This window comes from Cupressus sempervirens, chromosome 11 (assembly GCF_028749045.1).
Source record: "Cupressus sempervirens isolate cs-2001-9-10 chromosome 11, ASM2874904v1, whole genome shotgun sequence".
In the NCBI taxonomy this organism is placed as follows: domain Eukaryota; kingdom Viridiplantae; phylum Streptophyta; class Pinopsida; order Cupressales; family Cupressaceae; genus Cupressus; species Cupressus sempervirens.
Genome location: NC_143128.1, coordinates 442,947,703 through 442,962,207, shown reverse-complemented (window position 1 = coordinate 442,962,207; position 14,505 = coordinate 442,947,703). Strand labels below are relative to the sequence as shown.

General features: G+C 36.1%; 1 protein-coding gene across 1 annotated transcript; it reads left to right on the top strand.

Moving 5' to 3' along the window:
- Positions 1-6,033: 6,033 nt before the first annotated feature.
- Positions 6,034-7,059, top strand: LOC149530329 (uncharacterized). The gene has a single exon (XM_089808185.1). It carries the CDS (start codon positions 6,034-6,036, stop codon positions 7,057-7,059), a length of 1,026 nt encoding a protein of 341 aa, XP_089664311.1.
- The last annotated feature ends 7,446 nt before the right edge of the window (positions 7,060-14,505 follow it).

Genomic DNA, 14,505 nt, shown 5'->3' with positions numbered 1-14,505 from the left:
GGCATTCAAGTAAGGAGATTATTATCTAGCGTTGAAGGATCCTTTGTGAGTATTTCCTCTTCAAGATCTAGCTTATGGTTGGACATCAAGGGAGGAGATATACATTGAAGAATTCATCATCTTCTTCATTGATGCACTTTTATATCCATGGCACCATGATGGGATTATGGTAGATCCTTTGCAAAAAGTGGAGATACCCTATATTCCTAATTCAAGATCTGCATTACATTTACATACAAATTTCTTACAAACAATGGTTTCAAGCAAGGTGAATCCTAACATTTATCTTGTCTTTGAGTCATTTACTTTTAAATTTCTCAATTATAGTTAATTCCTAAACTTAGGGCTTGATCAAGACAAGTTCTCATTAAACCCCAACCCCCAAACCTTTCTTTTTTGTGTTGATTTACAGGTTGGGAGTGAAAAGGATTATGGATCTAGATCCTACAATTTGTAAGCTTTCTAGAGTCATCAATTAAAAATCATCATACTACGTCAACTTGGTTGTAGGAAATCTTCCCAAGATGACCTAGTCCTTTAGTCTTAGATTCTAGGGAGATTTCTAGGCTTTGTTCCTTTTGTTATTTCATTTTGAGATCCACAAATGGGTATTCAAATATAGTTTAGATCTACAAGTTTTGGAGCATAAATACATCTTCCTCTATACATTTCAAGGTGAGTCATTTATACTTTATTTCCTTTCATATCTTTACCCTAGATTTACATATTAATCAGGTTAATCATCTTTATATAGTATCTATATTTACATTATTTAAGCAATTAGTTCAATTCCACATTCACATTATCCTATCAAGATCCAAAGAGAGTACATTTCCTTGTATTGCATTCTTCTTTATAATTCAAATTTAGTATTACCTCCCTTATTCCTTTGGGTCCTAGCTAATCTAATTTGGATCATAAGTGGAATTATATTTGGAAATTACCCTCTTTCCCTCACACATATTTGAATGACTTAGTGACCTTGTAAAATGGAGGCCTATAACCCTATTTAAAGTTTGTATTTTACCACTAAATAATTTCTAAGCACATGATGTGGTATCAATTATGGATGTGATGTGATCTATGTGGAAACTGTAGGATGGTGATAGATAATCAAGTGTGGAGCTCAACCTATATAACAAGGTTATGAGGACCAACACAAATGACAAGATAAACTACCTTGGACAAGTGTTTTAGCCAAGGGATAGTTATAGTGATATGATGGATAAAAGATATAGGATATCTGGTTGCTAGGATAATGATACCAAAGGCAACATGTGATAAAGGATGTGGATCAAGATGCAACTAGAAGAGGAATCTAGATATGCTTCTAAAGGATGATGAATCTAATAGTGCTTAAAAGGGTAATCTATATGATGATTCTAAATAAGGATTCTAGGGTAAACAAAGGTGAAAAGTGTGTGAGGAAGAAGTTGGACCTAATCATATCATTCGTAAGTGGTGTTTTTTATTAAGGGTACAATTAACTCCACTTTTGGATCTCAAGTTAGCGATCTTGCATTTCCACTCTACTTGTAGTGCATTTTTAATGTTCTCTTTCTCAATTTGGTCTAATCTTATGATTGTTGGATTGGGAGATACTTTCTTGTGTTCAGCTTCTATATTTTTGTATACTAGTGATGACTTAAGCTTAACCTTTTTGAACTTGGGTTTTGATCATTTTGACACAAGGACTCAACTTCACTATTTTTCTTAGTAAGACAACTTTTAAATCAGGCAGTGACTATGGTAAGTATACCTTAGCTTTACTTGGACAATTAGTTTTTGTGAAACAATCCCAAGGTTCTTGCAAATGAATTAGCTAACAACCTTTCAATACTCAATAATAAAAGTCTCAGTAACAAAGTACAAGGTGTGTGATGAACTAAAAGGAATCATGATGGTTAACGTATGAGTGGTTAATAAGCCTATGGTTTACTCCTTTCCTAAGGGTTAGGTTGTTGACTTTGAAATCCCACTTGGCTTGTAATGTTGTTTTGATGTCTTCCTTGTCAGTTTGTAGTTCTTTTGCAAGTCTAGGATTTGATCGTGCTTGTTTTTGATGTGTTGTCTATCTTTCTCTATATGCTAAGGATGGCTTAAGTTTAACCTTTCTGAACTTGGATTTTGGTTGTCAAACATGAGGACTCAAATTTACTATATAAAAATAAATATCTCAATGAAAAATAAGATAGGTGGAAAAATAATCTCTCAAAAAGATAGACCAATGATATGGGTTGACTGATAGATTTACTTAGGATGAGGGGGTGACTTGGATAGATGTATGAGATGGACTTCTGTGTTTAGAGTTGGAAGAGGGAGATGCGGTAGTTAGGACAAATAAATCATGTCTTGATTTGTGCAAGTGATTTGGAGAGGAATTTCAGACATGGATGAGGGGGTGACATCTTTCAATTGAGGTGGTTGAGGTGGTCAATTGACTGATGATGTGGATGGTGGATGGATTTTTTGGAAAAAAGGTTGGTGGAGGAGTTTCTTTAAATAAATGAATTATTTAATCAAAAAAGGAATTATTGGTGTGTGGGTTAAGTTTGGATTACTACTAATTTAGGGGTGAGTTTGTCGTTGGAGGGATTTAATTAATTCAATTAATTAAATGGAAAGGGGTTTCAGGATTAAATTAAATGGGTTATGCATTTATTTTATTTAATAGAGGGGAGGATTGATTAATAAATTAGACTATTGGTTATCATTTAATTTATTAATTAGACTATAATTAATTAATTAGGGGATAACATTAAATGTTTAATATTTAATTAAACTATGCCTTAGAAGATGACTAATGTGATTACGTATTTATGTGATTAGATTTACATGTCTACAATCATAACAACCACAAACTCCTATTTAGGTGGTAGGGCAATCAGCATTCCAACCACCTCAGTTCATGCAACAAAACCCACCATATTCACCCACTCCATTTGATACAAACCATACACTAGGGGCACTCCCTGTAACTCTTGTTAATCTAGAATGGGTAGAGATGAGAAATGCAATCAAGGAACTTAAGGTTGGCATTGAGACCAAGACATTTAAGTTTGAGAACATATGCACGTATCCCTTGAATAGTTCCATAACAATCATACTCTTTCCAAAATACTTTGAGATACCAAAAGTTTACAAATTCAAAGGGAAGGGAGATCTTGTGATACACATAAAGGACTTTTACATGCACTGTCAAAAAGTAGCCCATAATGACATATTTCTCATGTGTTTATTCCCAAATAGTCTTAGAGGCCCCACTCTTCAATGACTTTATTGAATACTTATGGAATGGTCAAGACATTTGTAGAACTCTCTGAAACTTTCATTGGACAATATGTTCACTTGGTTGAGACTGAGCTATCAGTGGTTGACCTAGTTCACATAAAATAGAAGGGGAGCAAAAGTCTTGTTGACTTCCTACAAAGGTGAAAAACCCTTACAACCTGAGTGTGATAAAACTTATTCAAAAAAATCTTGTTAAATTTTTTATCAATAACACACACCCAAATCTTGCATATCAAATATACATGAATCATCTATATACATTCAAGGATATCAGAGAGAAGGGTATGGGAAAGGACTCATAAAAAATGGAGTCATAAAACTATATAAAGAGAATACACATGATCAAAGTCATTCTAATGAAAAATCATGATACTAGAACAAGAACAAAATCATAGTGAATGATGGTGCAACCAATACGAAGCATGTCCATGTGGTGGGTGCTATGTAAAACCCACCAAACCCTTTTTACCAACAACAGTTTCAACAACCACCATTATATAAAACACAAACACCTTATCAATAACCAATATATCAACAAAAATCATACCAATAAAAGGCACATCAACAATGCACACCAATATTTCTTCAATAGGCAACATTAAATCAAATGAATTCCATATCCATTATAGTTGGATGAAAGCCTTATATTCAGAATGACTTGAAACAAGTTTTTACTCCCCTTAGTGAGCCTTTGGATGTTATAATTAACAAAATGGTGAAAAATAACCTTTTTGTCTTCATACTAACACAATCACTTGATAAAAGTTAAACTATACCAACATGGTACAAAAGACAATGAGTTATGTACCTATTGTCAAGTCAAGAGGCATATACCACAATCAAGTGTATGAAGATCAAAGGTTATGTGCAGGATCTTATATATTGAAATAAAATCATAGCAGGGGCCAATGGACAAACTTCTCTGAATGTAAGATTATTGATCTATCAAAATGCATTCCCACCATATAATAACAATTTGGACAAGGTATGTACCCAAAACACCAACAAATCCAACAAAAATAACACTACAAACAATAAAAATAACAATGGAAAACATAAGCAAGGTGACTTTTGTGACAAAAAGGATTACATTTCAATCTACATCAACTATGATAATCTAATTGGTTTTATATCCCAAGATGATTCCTTTGTCAATGTCATACATGTCAAAGATGTTGAGTGTCAATGAATTCTTACAAACCTGCAAACTCAAATATCTATCATAGGTCCAACTATGGTTGCTCTTTCAAGAGCACAATACAACATTTTGGAACACCTTGGGATTACAACAACCTAGATCTCTATCTTAGGTCTTCTCTGCACTATCCCACTCTATCAAGAGATCCTCAACAACATTATCTATGAATATTGTATCCCCACCAATACCAACAAAATTGAAATCAAAAACCTCATAGGAAACTTATTATGTCATGTGCCCTATCATCAAACCCTTCAACATCCCTAAATTTGAAGCTGATCATAACTTTCCACATTGAATCACTATCACAGTATCTGACTTTATCATTAAATGGATTAGTCAAGAACTTATGTACTTTGAAATTCATCAAATAGGCAAGTTATACTAAGGTGGATATCATGGGTAAGGTTAGCACAATTAAGCTATATGACAACCTAGAAAGAATATCAAAAGGCACTATCTTGTTGCTTGTTAGAGTCAACACAGCTACTCAAGAGATAGTATACCACATGGTTGATCTTAACATACCATACAACATCCTCCTTAACTGACCTTAGATTCATTCATTGAAGGTCACTCCATCCACATATTATCAATACATTAAATTTCTACATCAGGGCATTGAGATAACCATTCACACTAATCTTGTACCCTTCACATACTGCCATGTGTTGGTGTAGATGCTCAAAAATGGTTCGCATCTACGGTTTCATCACATTTTCATACTATTTCATCCCATTTTCTCATTCCACTAATTCTAATCTTTTGGCCAACTTGATTATATCTCAACAATGTGTGTTATCATTCGTATCCTCTTTCACATCAATTGCAGATCATTTTGGAACCATTTCAACATCATTAAAAATCATATCAAATCAACTCAGAATCAAATCAAGTCAACTCTGAATCATAAAAAATCAGCACTAAATCACCCCAAATCTACCTAGAATCAACCATAATCAACCCAAAACACATCAAACATCACAAATCAATCATTATATGTCCAATCCTAGGCATTGTTGTGGCTTTCAGTGCCTCGAAAACCTATAAATCTATCAAACTTATCAATCTAACCTTAGTACTATAATGGCTCTCAGTGCTAGGTCAAATTGTCATTCTTTTCATTCAATAATTGACATTGTCAAGTCCCTTAATGTTAGGTCATAACATCATCAAACCATTTTAATAACATTGGTAGCATCTGTCGATGTTATTATGATCAACCATATCAATCAATCTTGATCCTGTAGCATTTATGATATCGGTTAAATGTTATGTGTCCTTAATTCATGTCATATATCCTTGGCATGTTATCAATTTTACTCAATCAATCAATAAATTTGACCATGGCTTTGGTCTATTGATCATCATCCCAGTCGATCTGCATAATTGTCACAATTTCAACAAAGGATATTGTTGCACTTATTTAATCAAATTGGCCAATCATCTACTAATTTTCTCTATAGGATTAAATAACCCATAATTTAAGGTCCACCTTCTTCTCCTTCCAAGGGACTATCTTTGAACAAGTAGATGGGGTCGCAATGGGCTCCCCACTCTCCCCGGTTATTGCTAACCTTTATATGGAGCACTTTGAAGAGCTGGCCCTCCACTCTTTCCCCCTCAAGCCTAAATGGTGGAAGCGATACGTTGACGATACCAATGTTTGTTGGCCCCATGGTATTGATAAACTAGAAGAGTTCCACATTCATCTTAACAACATCTCTCCTAGCATTGCTTTTACTAAAGAGCTTGAATCCAACAATCAATTACCCTTCCTTGATATTTTACTCACTAAGAAACCAGATGGCTCTCTGGGACGTCGAGTGTTTTGGAAGGCCACGCACACCGATCTGTACCTTCATGCTTCTTCTCACCACCATCCGAGTCAAAAAGTTGGCACGCTTAAGACCTTAGCCTTAAGAGCCCTCAGGATTTGTGATGATGACCACTTAAATTCGGAGTTGACCCACCTCCGCCAAGTCTTTAGATTAAATGGGTACTCCCACAAACAAATCTCTAGGGCCTTTGTCCGTGCTCGCTCTTTCTTTTTTTCCCTCTCTGCTCCCCGACCCAACCCCTCTCCGCCTCCCGCTTTTGTGTCGCTTCCCTTTATAGATGGGGTCTCCCAGAAGCTTGCCAAGATTCTGAGCAGAAAAGGCCTTCGCGTGGCCTTCAAACCTTGGTTTAGGCTCAAGAATCGCACCCCCGCTCTCAAAGATTCCAGAGATGTTTTTTCAGCATCAGGAGTCTACAAAGTTTCTTGCTCTTGCGGGATTCCGTATATTGGTGAAACTGGTCGCTCTTTCAGCACTAGAATCAAGGAGCATAGTGCCGACATTAAACACGACAGGGTTCATCAGTCTGCTTTAGCGGAGCACTCGTCAGCCACTAAGCACCACATTTGTTTAGAAGATGCCCAAATCGTATCCAAGGAGGACAACTATTTCAAAAGGAAGCTCAAAGAAGCTATAATTATCAACAGTCACCCTGTCAACCTCAACAGAGATGATGGGTGGACCTTAAACCCTTCGTGGATTCCTTTGCTGACTCAAGACCAACGAACTTGATCCTTTGGTGTTCTGAGCCCGTCGGTCTCCCCTCGCCTCCTTGCTCCTAGTTTCTCCCTAGTTGGTGGCCTGCTTGGGGTTGGTGATTGCTCTCTTCCTTTTCTTCTTTTCTCCTTCCTTTCGCTGTGTTGTCGGTATCTTTAGGACGCTCCCATCTTTGGTTCCTTTGTTCCCTCTTACTTTTTGGTGGTCCCTGAGGTTCTTTTTATTTTTATTTTTTATTTTTCATTTTTATTTTTTATTTTTATTTTTTATTTATTTATTTATTTATTCTTTTTTTTTTTTTTTTTTTTTTTTTTTCCTTGTTGACCCCCCTTTTTAAAAATATTTTGTTTCTCATTCTTATTGTTATTTATTATTTGGTCTATTTTGGTTTTACGTTCATTTATTTTTATTTCTATTTTTATTGTTTTTTCAATTAGTGTTATTATTATTCTCATTTTGTGAGCGCTTTCATTGTTATTTATCATTTGATTGTTTGTTTTTATTTTTTATTTTTTTTATTCTATTTAATTTTTTATTTTTACTTTTATTTTTTATTTTTATTTTTATTTTTCTAATTCATTTATTTATTCTTTATTACTTTATCTCCCCCTCAATCCACGTGTTCCCCCCCCCCCCCCACCTCCTCTCCTTCCTCTTGTTATATCTTTGTGTTTTCTCCAGTCTGCTGCTTATTATTATTTTTCTCTAGCTCTTCATCCTGATGATGGATCACTGTGTGTGATCCGAAACGTTGATGCAAAAAACTTACAACACAATCAAATTCCAGAAGTACGACCAGTTTTTACTAATGGATTGTGGAAAACAAATGACACTCAACCCATAATTTAATCCTATATCATTTCACTATTAATTATTCCTAACCTACCTTTTCAATTAATTGATATGTTATTAATTAATTGATTTGTCTTCACAAACTATAGGAATTCACAATTTTCTAAGTCCCCTTTCCCACTCATAATTTCCAATTTCCAAATGTATATGTGTGTGGATATATGGATTTTTAATTCACATATTCCACATGATATTTACAAAATCTTGACATCATCATGACACATGGGCATGACATATCATGGATTCTTCATTTAAACTTGACTAAGATATGTCATAATCCATATATTCTTATTCCCTTATGCATGTATGTATATGGCTTCCATCATCATAGATTATTGGCTTTAAGTGGGTTTGAGGTGTCACATGACACGTCATAGATCCTCTTCCATTTTTAGCCATGTTTGACTTCCAAGCGTCATACAATCCTATATTTGGCATCTTGTGTCATATGTGTCATAGATTCTCAAAGGAATCTCTTGCCAAGTCACATATCTAAGGTGACAAGCCCAATGCTTTTATCTTGTGTGTTGATTATAAATTGAGCATTCTTCCTCTCATTCTAGTCCTTCAAGTCCCCTAACTCCTAAGTCTTAAGGTCCTAACTTCTTAGTCTCTTTATGCATCAAATAACTTCTTTTAGTACTCTCATATCATTATCATAGACTTTTGCTTCCTAGTTTTGTGCATTATAGGCAATTGGAGCTACATCATTTGGAGAAGAAAGAAGGATATGCGAGCTACAAATGAAAGAGGGGGTTTTTAACTTTGTGTTGATTTTTTTATTTGATTGGCTTTCTTGGTAGACTAGAGGGTATCAATCTATGTTTATTGAATTTTTTATTTGCTCATAGTATGTTAGATATCAGCCCATTTTCTAGTCCTACAATTGGTGAACCCAATGTGAACATGCTTAACTAACTTGAGTTTCTTGTTTTTGTGCTTGTAGGTGCAAGGAAGGAGAGCACTTGGAAGGGTATAATGGCTATCTATACTTCCTTATCACATCTAGATTAATTAGGGGGGGTAGTAATATGATTATGCTCTCATTTATGCATTTTGTTAGCTTGTTGTCCTAGGGTGCACTCTACTCTATCAGGGCACACTTGGGACATCTAGGAGGCAATTTTAGGGGCCTAGGAGTCACCATAATCCCCATCTATTGTTCATATCTTACCAACTGCACTTAGCAAAAACCATCTACACCCTTCTAGGCCCCAACTATACCATGGGTGTAGTCTACATTATTTGAGCACACTTGGTAGGGTAGATTTCAAAATTTTAGTTTCTGGGTATTGTTTAGGGCTCATTTCCCTACAATCTGCAACTAGTCTCCCAATTGCAGACCAAAACTACCAATTGTGCCCTTATGGGCCCCAAGTGCACCATGGGTGTAGTTAGCACTATTTGAGTGCACCTTGGGGGCATCCTGGGTCATTCTAGCCTTCTAGGGTGTAGTTTTCTCTGTTAGAGCATAGTTGGTTCACATAATGCACACATGCAATTTTAGGGGCCTAGGAGTCACCATAACCCCTATATTTTGTTCATAGCTTACCAAATGCACTTAGAAACAACCAAATACACCCTTCTAGGCCCCACTATACCATGGGTATAGTCTGTACTATTTGAGCACAATTGGTAGGGTAGATTTCAAAATTTCAATTTCTGGGTATTGTTTAGGGCTCATTTCCCTACCATCTGCAACTAGTCTCCTAAATGCACACCAAAACTACCAACTATGAGGGCTTCTAGGCCCCAAGTGCACCATGGGCATAGTTAGCAATGTCTGAGTGCACTCGGGGGCATCTTGGGTCATTCTAGCCTTCTGGGGAGCAATTTTCTCTATTAGAGCACAATTGGTTCACATAATGCACACATTTCACTTAGAATCTACATCTAGAGTTTTTTTTTTTTTTCCTAGGACCTAGATTAGATGTTTTTGTGTTATTGATGGTTTGTTTGTAGCATGTGGTGATCATTGGATGAAGACATAATCATTACAAACTACTAATGCTTGTTTGCAGGACATTGTCGAAGACCCTATGTGATTGTCTAAACTATGTGTGTGGATTTCCTAGATTAGATAACACTTTGTTTGGTGTACTAAAATGAACTTTCTATACTACTTGGTATTCATACATTTTTTAGAACCCTAGGAGTTACATGGACATATCCTCTCCCCTTGCCATTCGCGGATCTTGGGTGTAAGAGAAATCCATGTGAATTCTATAAAGAGGAGGTCTATCTTGGACCCAAGACTCACCACTTGGTGAGCCCTAGGGGATGACCTCAAAGTGGTAACAAGCCAAAGCTAGGTCAACATTACAGCTGCTATATAAAACTTGATATAGTTAATGTCATGTTGGCAATATTGCTACATGATAACTCTCCTCCAGTACCCTTGTGTGTGTCAAACCCTAGTTCTTAGGGCTGGGAGACCTTTTGAGGAAGTTTATCATTCACTTGTTGAATGGAATGCCTATATTAAATACTTTGTCTTAGAGGCCAAAAACCTTTCTATCCACTAGCTCAAGAGGTCACCCATGCCCATGAAGACATCCCACATTCTTGTGGTTCTTAATAGAGACAACAATCCCTTGGGAAGTCATACCCCTTGCGAAGCAAATCTTGGTAGCCCCAAGAAGTGAGTGCGCTATAAGGGAGAGCCTATGGTGCCAAGATTCTAAGTTGTCCACTCTGGATAAGCACGGCTAAACTTTAGTTCAAGTAGGAATTCAGTGGATATAGTCTTAAAGCCTAGGTTGTGGTGTCTCTTTTCACTTTAACAATAGTTATTCTTGTCTTATTATGTCTTGTATGTGTGTGAAACATTAATCAAGATAAAAGCCAACTTGCAAATTTACACCTTGGATACTATTGAAACCTTGTGAAAACATTACACATTGTCAAAACATTACACTTCTTATCAAAAAATTATAACCTTTTTCAAAAATGTTGCAAACTTTGGTCCAAAACATTCAAAACTTTGAAAACATCGAAGACTACAACCTTAGAAGTGCTTGGCATGAATTAGATTCCACCTTTGCATAGCATCCACTTGCATTTATCATCCTTGGAGCTTCATACTTGCATTCTCTAGGTCTCATACTGTATTTTTTTACTCCTCATTTTTTGTCCATTTTCATTCATATTTCATTCCTTAGGCTTCACTTTGCATCCCTTAGTCTTTGCATTTCAACCCCAAAATTTACAACTTGCATCTCCCGTCTTGCATCTTTGCATGCTCAAAATTTATCTTGCACACTTTAACCCTCATTTTGGGTGTCCTAACCATCATTCTACACCTTCATCTTGGTCTTAGCATTGTCCTCTACCCTTTGGCTCTTTGGAACATCAATCTAGAAACCACATAACCCAAAATCCCCTTAGTTTCAGCCCATCTTACCAACTACACTCTGAAACTACCAACTATGCTCTAACTAGCCCCAACTGCACCATGGGTGTTTTTGGTACTATCTGAGTGCACTTGGTAGTCTGAGAACCTACTTTGGACTTCCAGACAACATTTTGAGACTTTAGAAGTCCCCTTAGGCATCTAGATAGACCCCATGTCTTAGCTTGTCATGATCTGCATTCTACATGTCCTAACCTTCATTTCCTTCACTTAGTGATTCATTCCTTAGGTAATAACCTTAATTCTACATCTCCTATCCAATCATAACATCATCCCCAGCATCCTAGCTCTCTGGTATAGCAACCTAGCAATCAACCAACTCAAAAATAGCAAACATTTCAACTTAGCCTCCCAACTGTGCCATGAAACTATCAAGTGCAGTCAAACTGGCCCCAAGTGCACCATAGGTGTATTTTGTGTTGTTAGAGTGCACTTGGTACTATCAAAGTGCACTTGGGTACTAGCATCATCATTTTTGGCCTCCAAACTACATTTTGGGACCCTAAAACTACATCTAGAAACCTCTGTAGGTCATTCTACATATGACCCAAAATAGCATCTTGCAGCCAAAACTTCATTTTGAATCCTAGGACCTTTGTATATTGCATATCTGATTAGAATAACCATAATTTTGATCACCCTAAATGTTCTTTTGAAACCAAATCCTTTGAACTTAGTCAAAAATTCGAACAAAGTATTAGTCCTAGAGTATCTCCTAGTGTTGATAGATGATGAATCTTGACTAGTCCTTTTGTCATTTTTATCATTTTTCTTTGGTCAAACTCTATCTATGTCTTGATGGATTTCACCTTGTCATCTTTATCAACTTTGTCTTTTGTCTTTTATCTCTTTTTGGTCAAGATCCAAAGTTCATCTTCACAAGATTAAACTCTTAGATAAAATACTTTCTAAAGATTTGATCCTAAGTTCAAAACCTTCTCATGCACCCCTGTCATATCATTATCATATTCCTAATCTCCCTAAACATCACTTTAACTTACCCTAGTGGTATATCCCCTTCATCTTGCATTTTTCAAAACCCTACCATCATTTCCACTATCAAATCCTACCAACTTGTCTCCTTGATCACTTATCCTCATTTTGCATATCCCAAATGTCATTATCAACCTTAGCACACCATCCCTTGCATAGTCCACCTTGCATACATTAACCTCTAACATCATTATCAAGTCCAAAATCCAATTCTAATCTTCATTTTGCATACTATAGGGTCATTTTCATCCCCTTTAGTCAAAAATCCAAAACGTCATTCACATTTGCATTTGCATAGTTTCCCTAGGATATTTGCACCTTGCATATAAAAAACCTCATTTGGCACTTCCTTAGGTTGCATAACATCCCTAAACATTTAAAAATAAAACAAAAACTCATATCTTGCATACCCATTTCCAGATTTCCAAGTTTTGCCCTATTTTACCAATTGCACCCCTATTTTACCAACTATACACTTTAGGTGCGTAGTTGGTAGTTTCAGTGTGCAGTTGGTAGTTTTACTGTGCACTTGGGAATTAGGTATTTCATCTTAGGTTTCAAAACCATAATCTACACTTCCATATCTTGCATTGCATCCTTAAACCCTAGGAAACACTCAAATCATTCACATTTTGCATTTTAGTCACCTTAACACCTCTTTTTACCAACTGCATACCTTCTACTTACCAACTACTTACCTTCAGGGCTCCAAGTGCACAAAAGGTACACTTGGTACTATCTAATTGTATTTTTTAATTTAGGTGTGCATGTGGGAGGTAGAGAGTTCATTTAGGTTTTCCTTCATTGCATCTACATCCTTAGGTATCATGCCAGCACTTACAAGGACACAATCAACTCAAAGACCTGAAGAACTATATCAACCCTTATTTTATGAGGTACAAACACAACCAAAACCTCATCTAAGACCAAATAATAATAAGAGAACCCAACAAAAATTTTACAAAGACCAAATTGAAGCATCACAACCCTTATTTATGGATCCCTTAAGCATGAATTTGCAAGATCACAACAATCAAGGGATGACACAAAAAACCCTAAACAACACACCTACTATGAGGTTTCCTTCAAACACTTCTCCTACACATGGAATGATTCAATAGATCCCTAACTTTGAAACTATAATTGTACCGATACCACCCAGAGGTGGAAATGTACCAACCACACCTGAGGATGAACAAACACACTCATTCGAATTTAGCAAACCCAACACAAGTACCTTTAACCCCAACATATCAAATATACAACAAGGTACTCTATACCTAAGTGATGATTCCAACACAAACCATGGCATCAATGATGAATAAATGGATAGGGCTTGCCAAGACAAGACAATTTGCAAAAACTTTAAACTTTTGGCAGCCCATGAAATTGTCAAATGTAACCCAAACTTGGAGGGACCTAAGTCAAAACATCAAACTAACCCGTCACTTGAAAACATACAACCCATGATTCATTTGGATTTCAACAAGGGCAAACGACCTTTGGAGTTTTCAAAAACAATGATGACACCTATAAGATCCCATCAAAAATTAACCATTGAAATCCTCCAAAGTACATTTGAACACATCAACATTAATCCCTTGTTTGACGAACCTCCATCAATAAATGGCAACAATATTCTTCCTAAATATACCAAAAAGACATTAAGACTCAATCTCAATCACATAATGTAACAACATGATGTGTCTAAAAGGACTTGCACTCTAGGGATGCCAAACATACCTCCTTTGGAGGAAAATCAACAAAGTGCACCCTTGCTCCTAACTTTACCAAATGTTATGACATCAAATGTTATGGAGCCTCCCATGAATACACCATGTGAAACATCAATCACAACAACTCCTATTGACATACAAAGGAAGAGCCTTATTGACATTTTATATATTCCCAAAAGAAACACATCTTATTGCCAAATCAATATGATGTCCCAAGGAGAAATATCTAACACACAAAGGTATCAAAACAACAACCCAAACATGATGTTCAATTCTCAAGGACATAACCAACTCCCACGAAAACACCAACCTATAGTGGTACAAGGACTTAACATTTCTAATGTACAACCAAGTGAAAATTTCCTTAACACACATTCAACATATCAACAACAACATCAACCATAACAACAACCTCAAGTGGTGCAAGGATCTAACATCCCTAATGCACAACCCAATGTAAATCCCCTT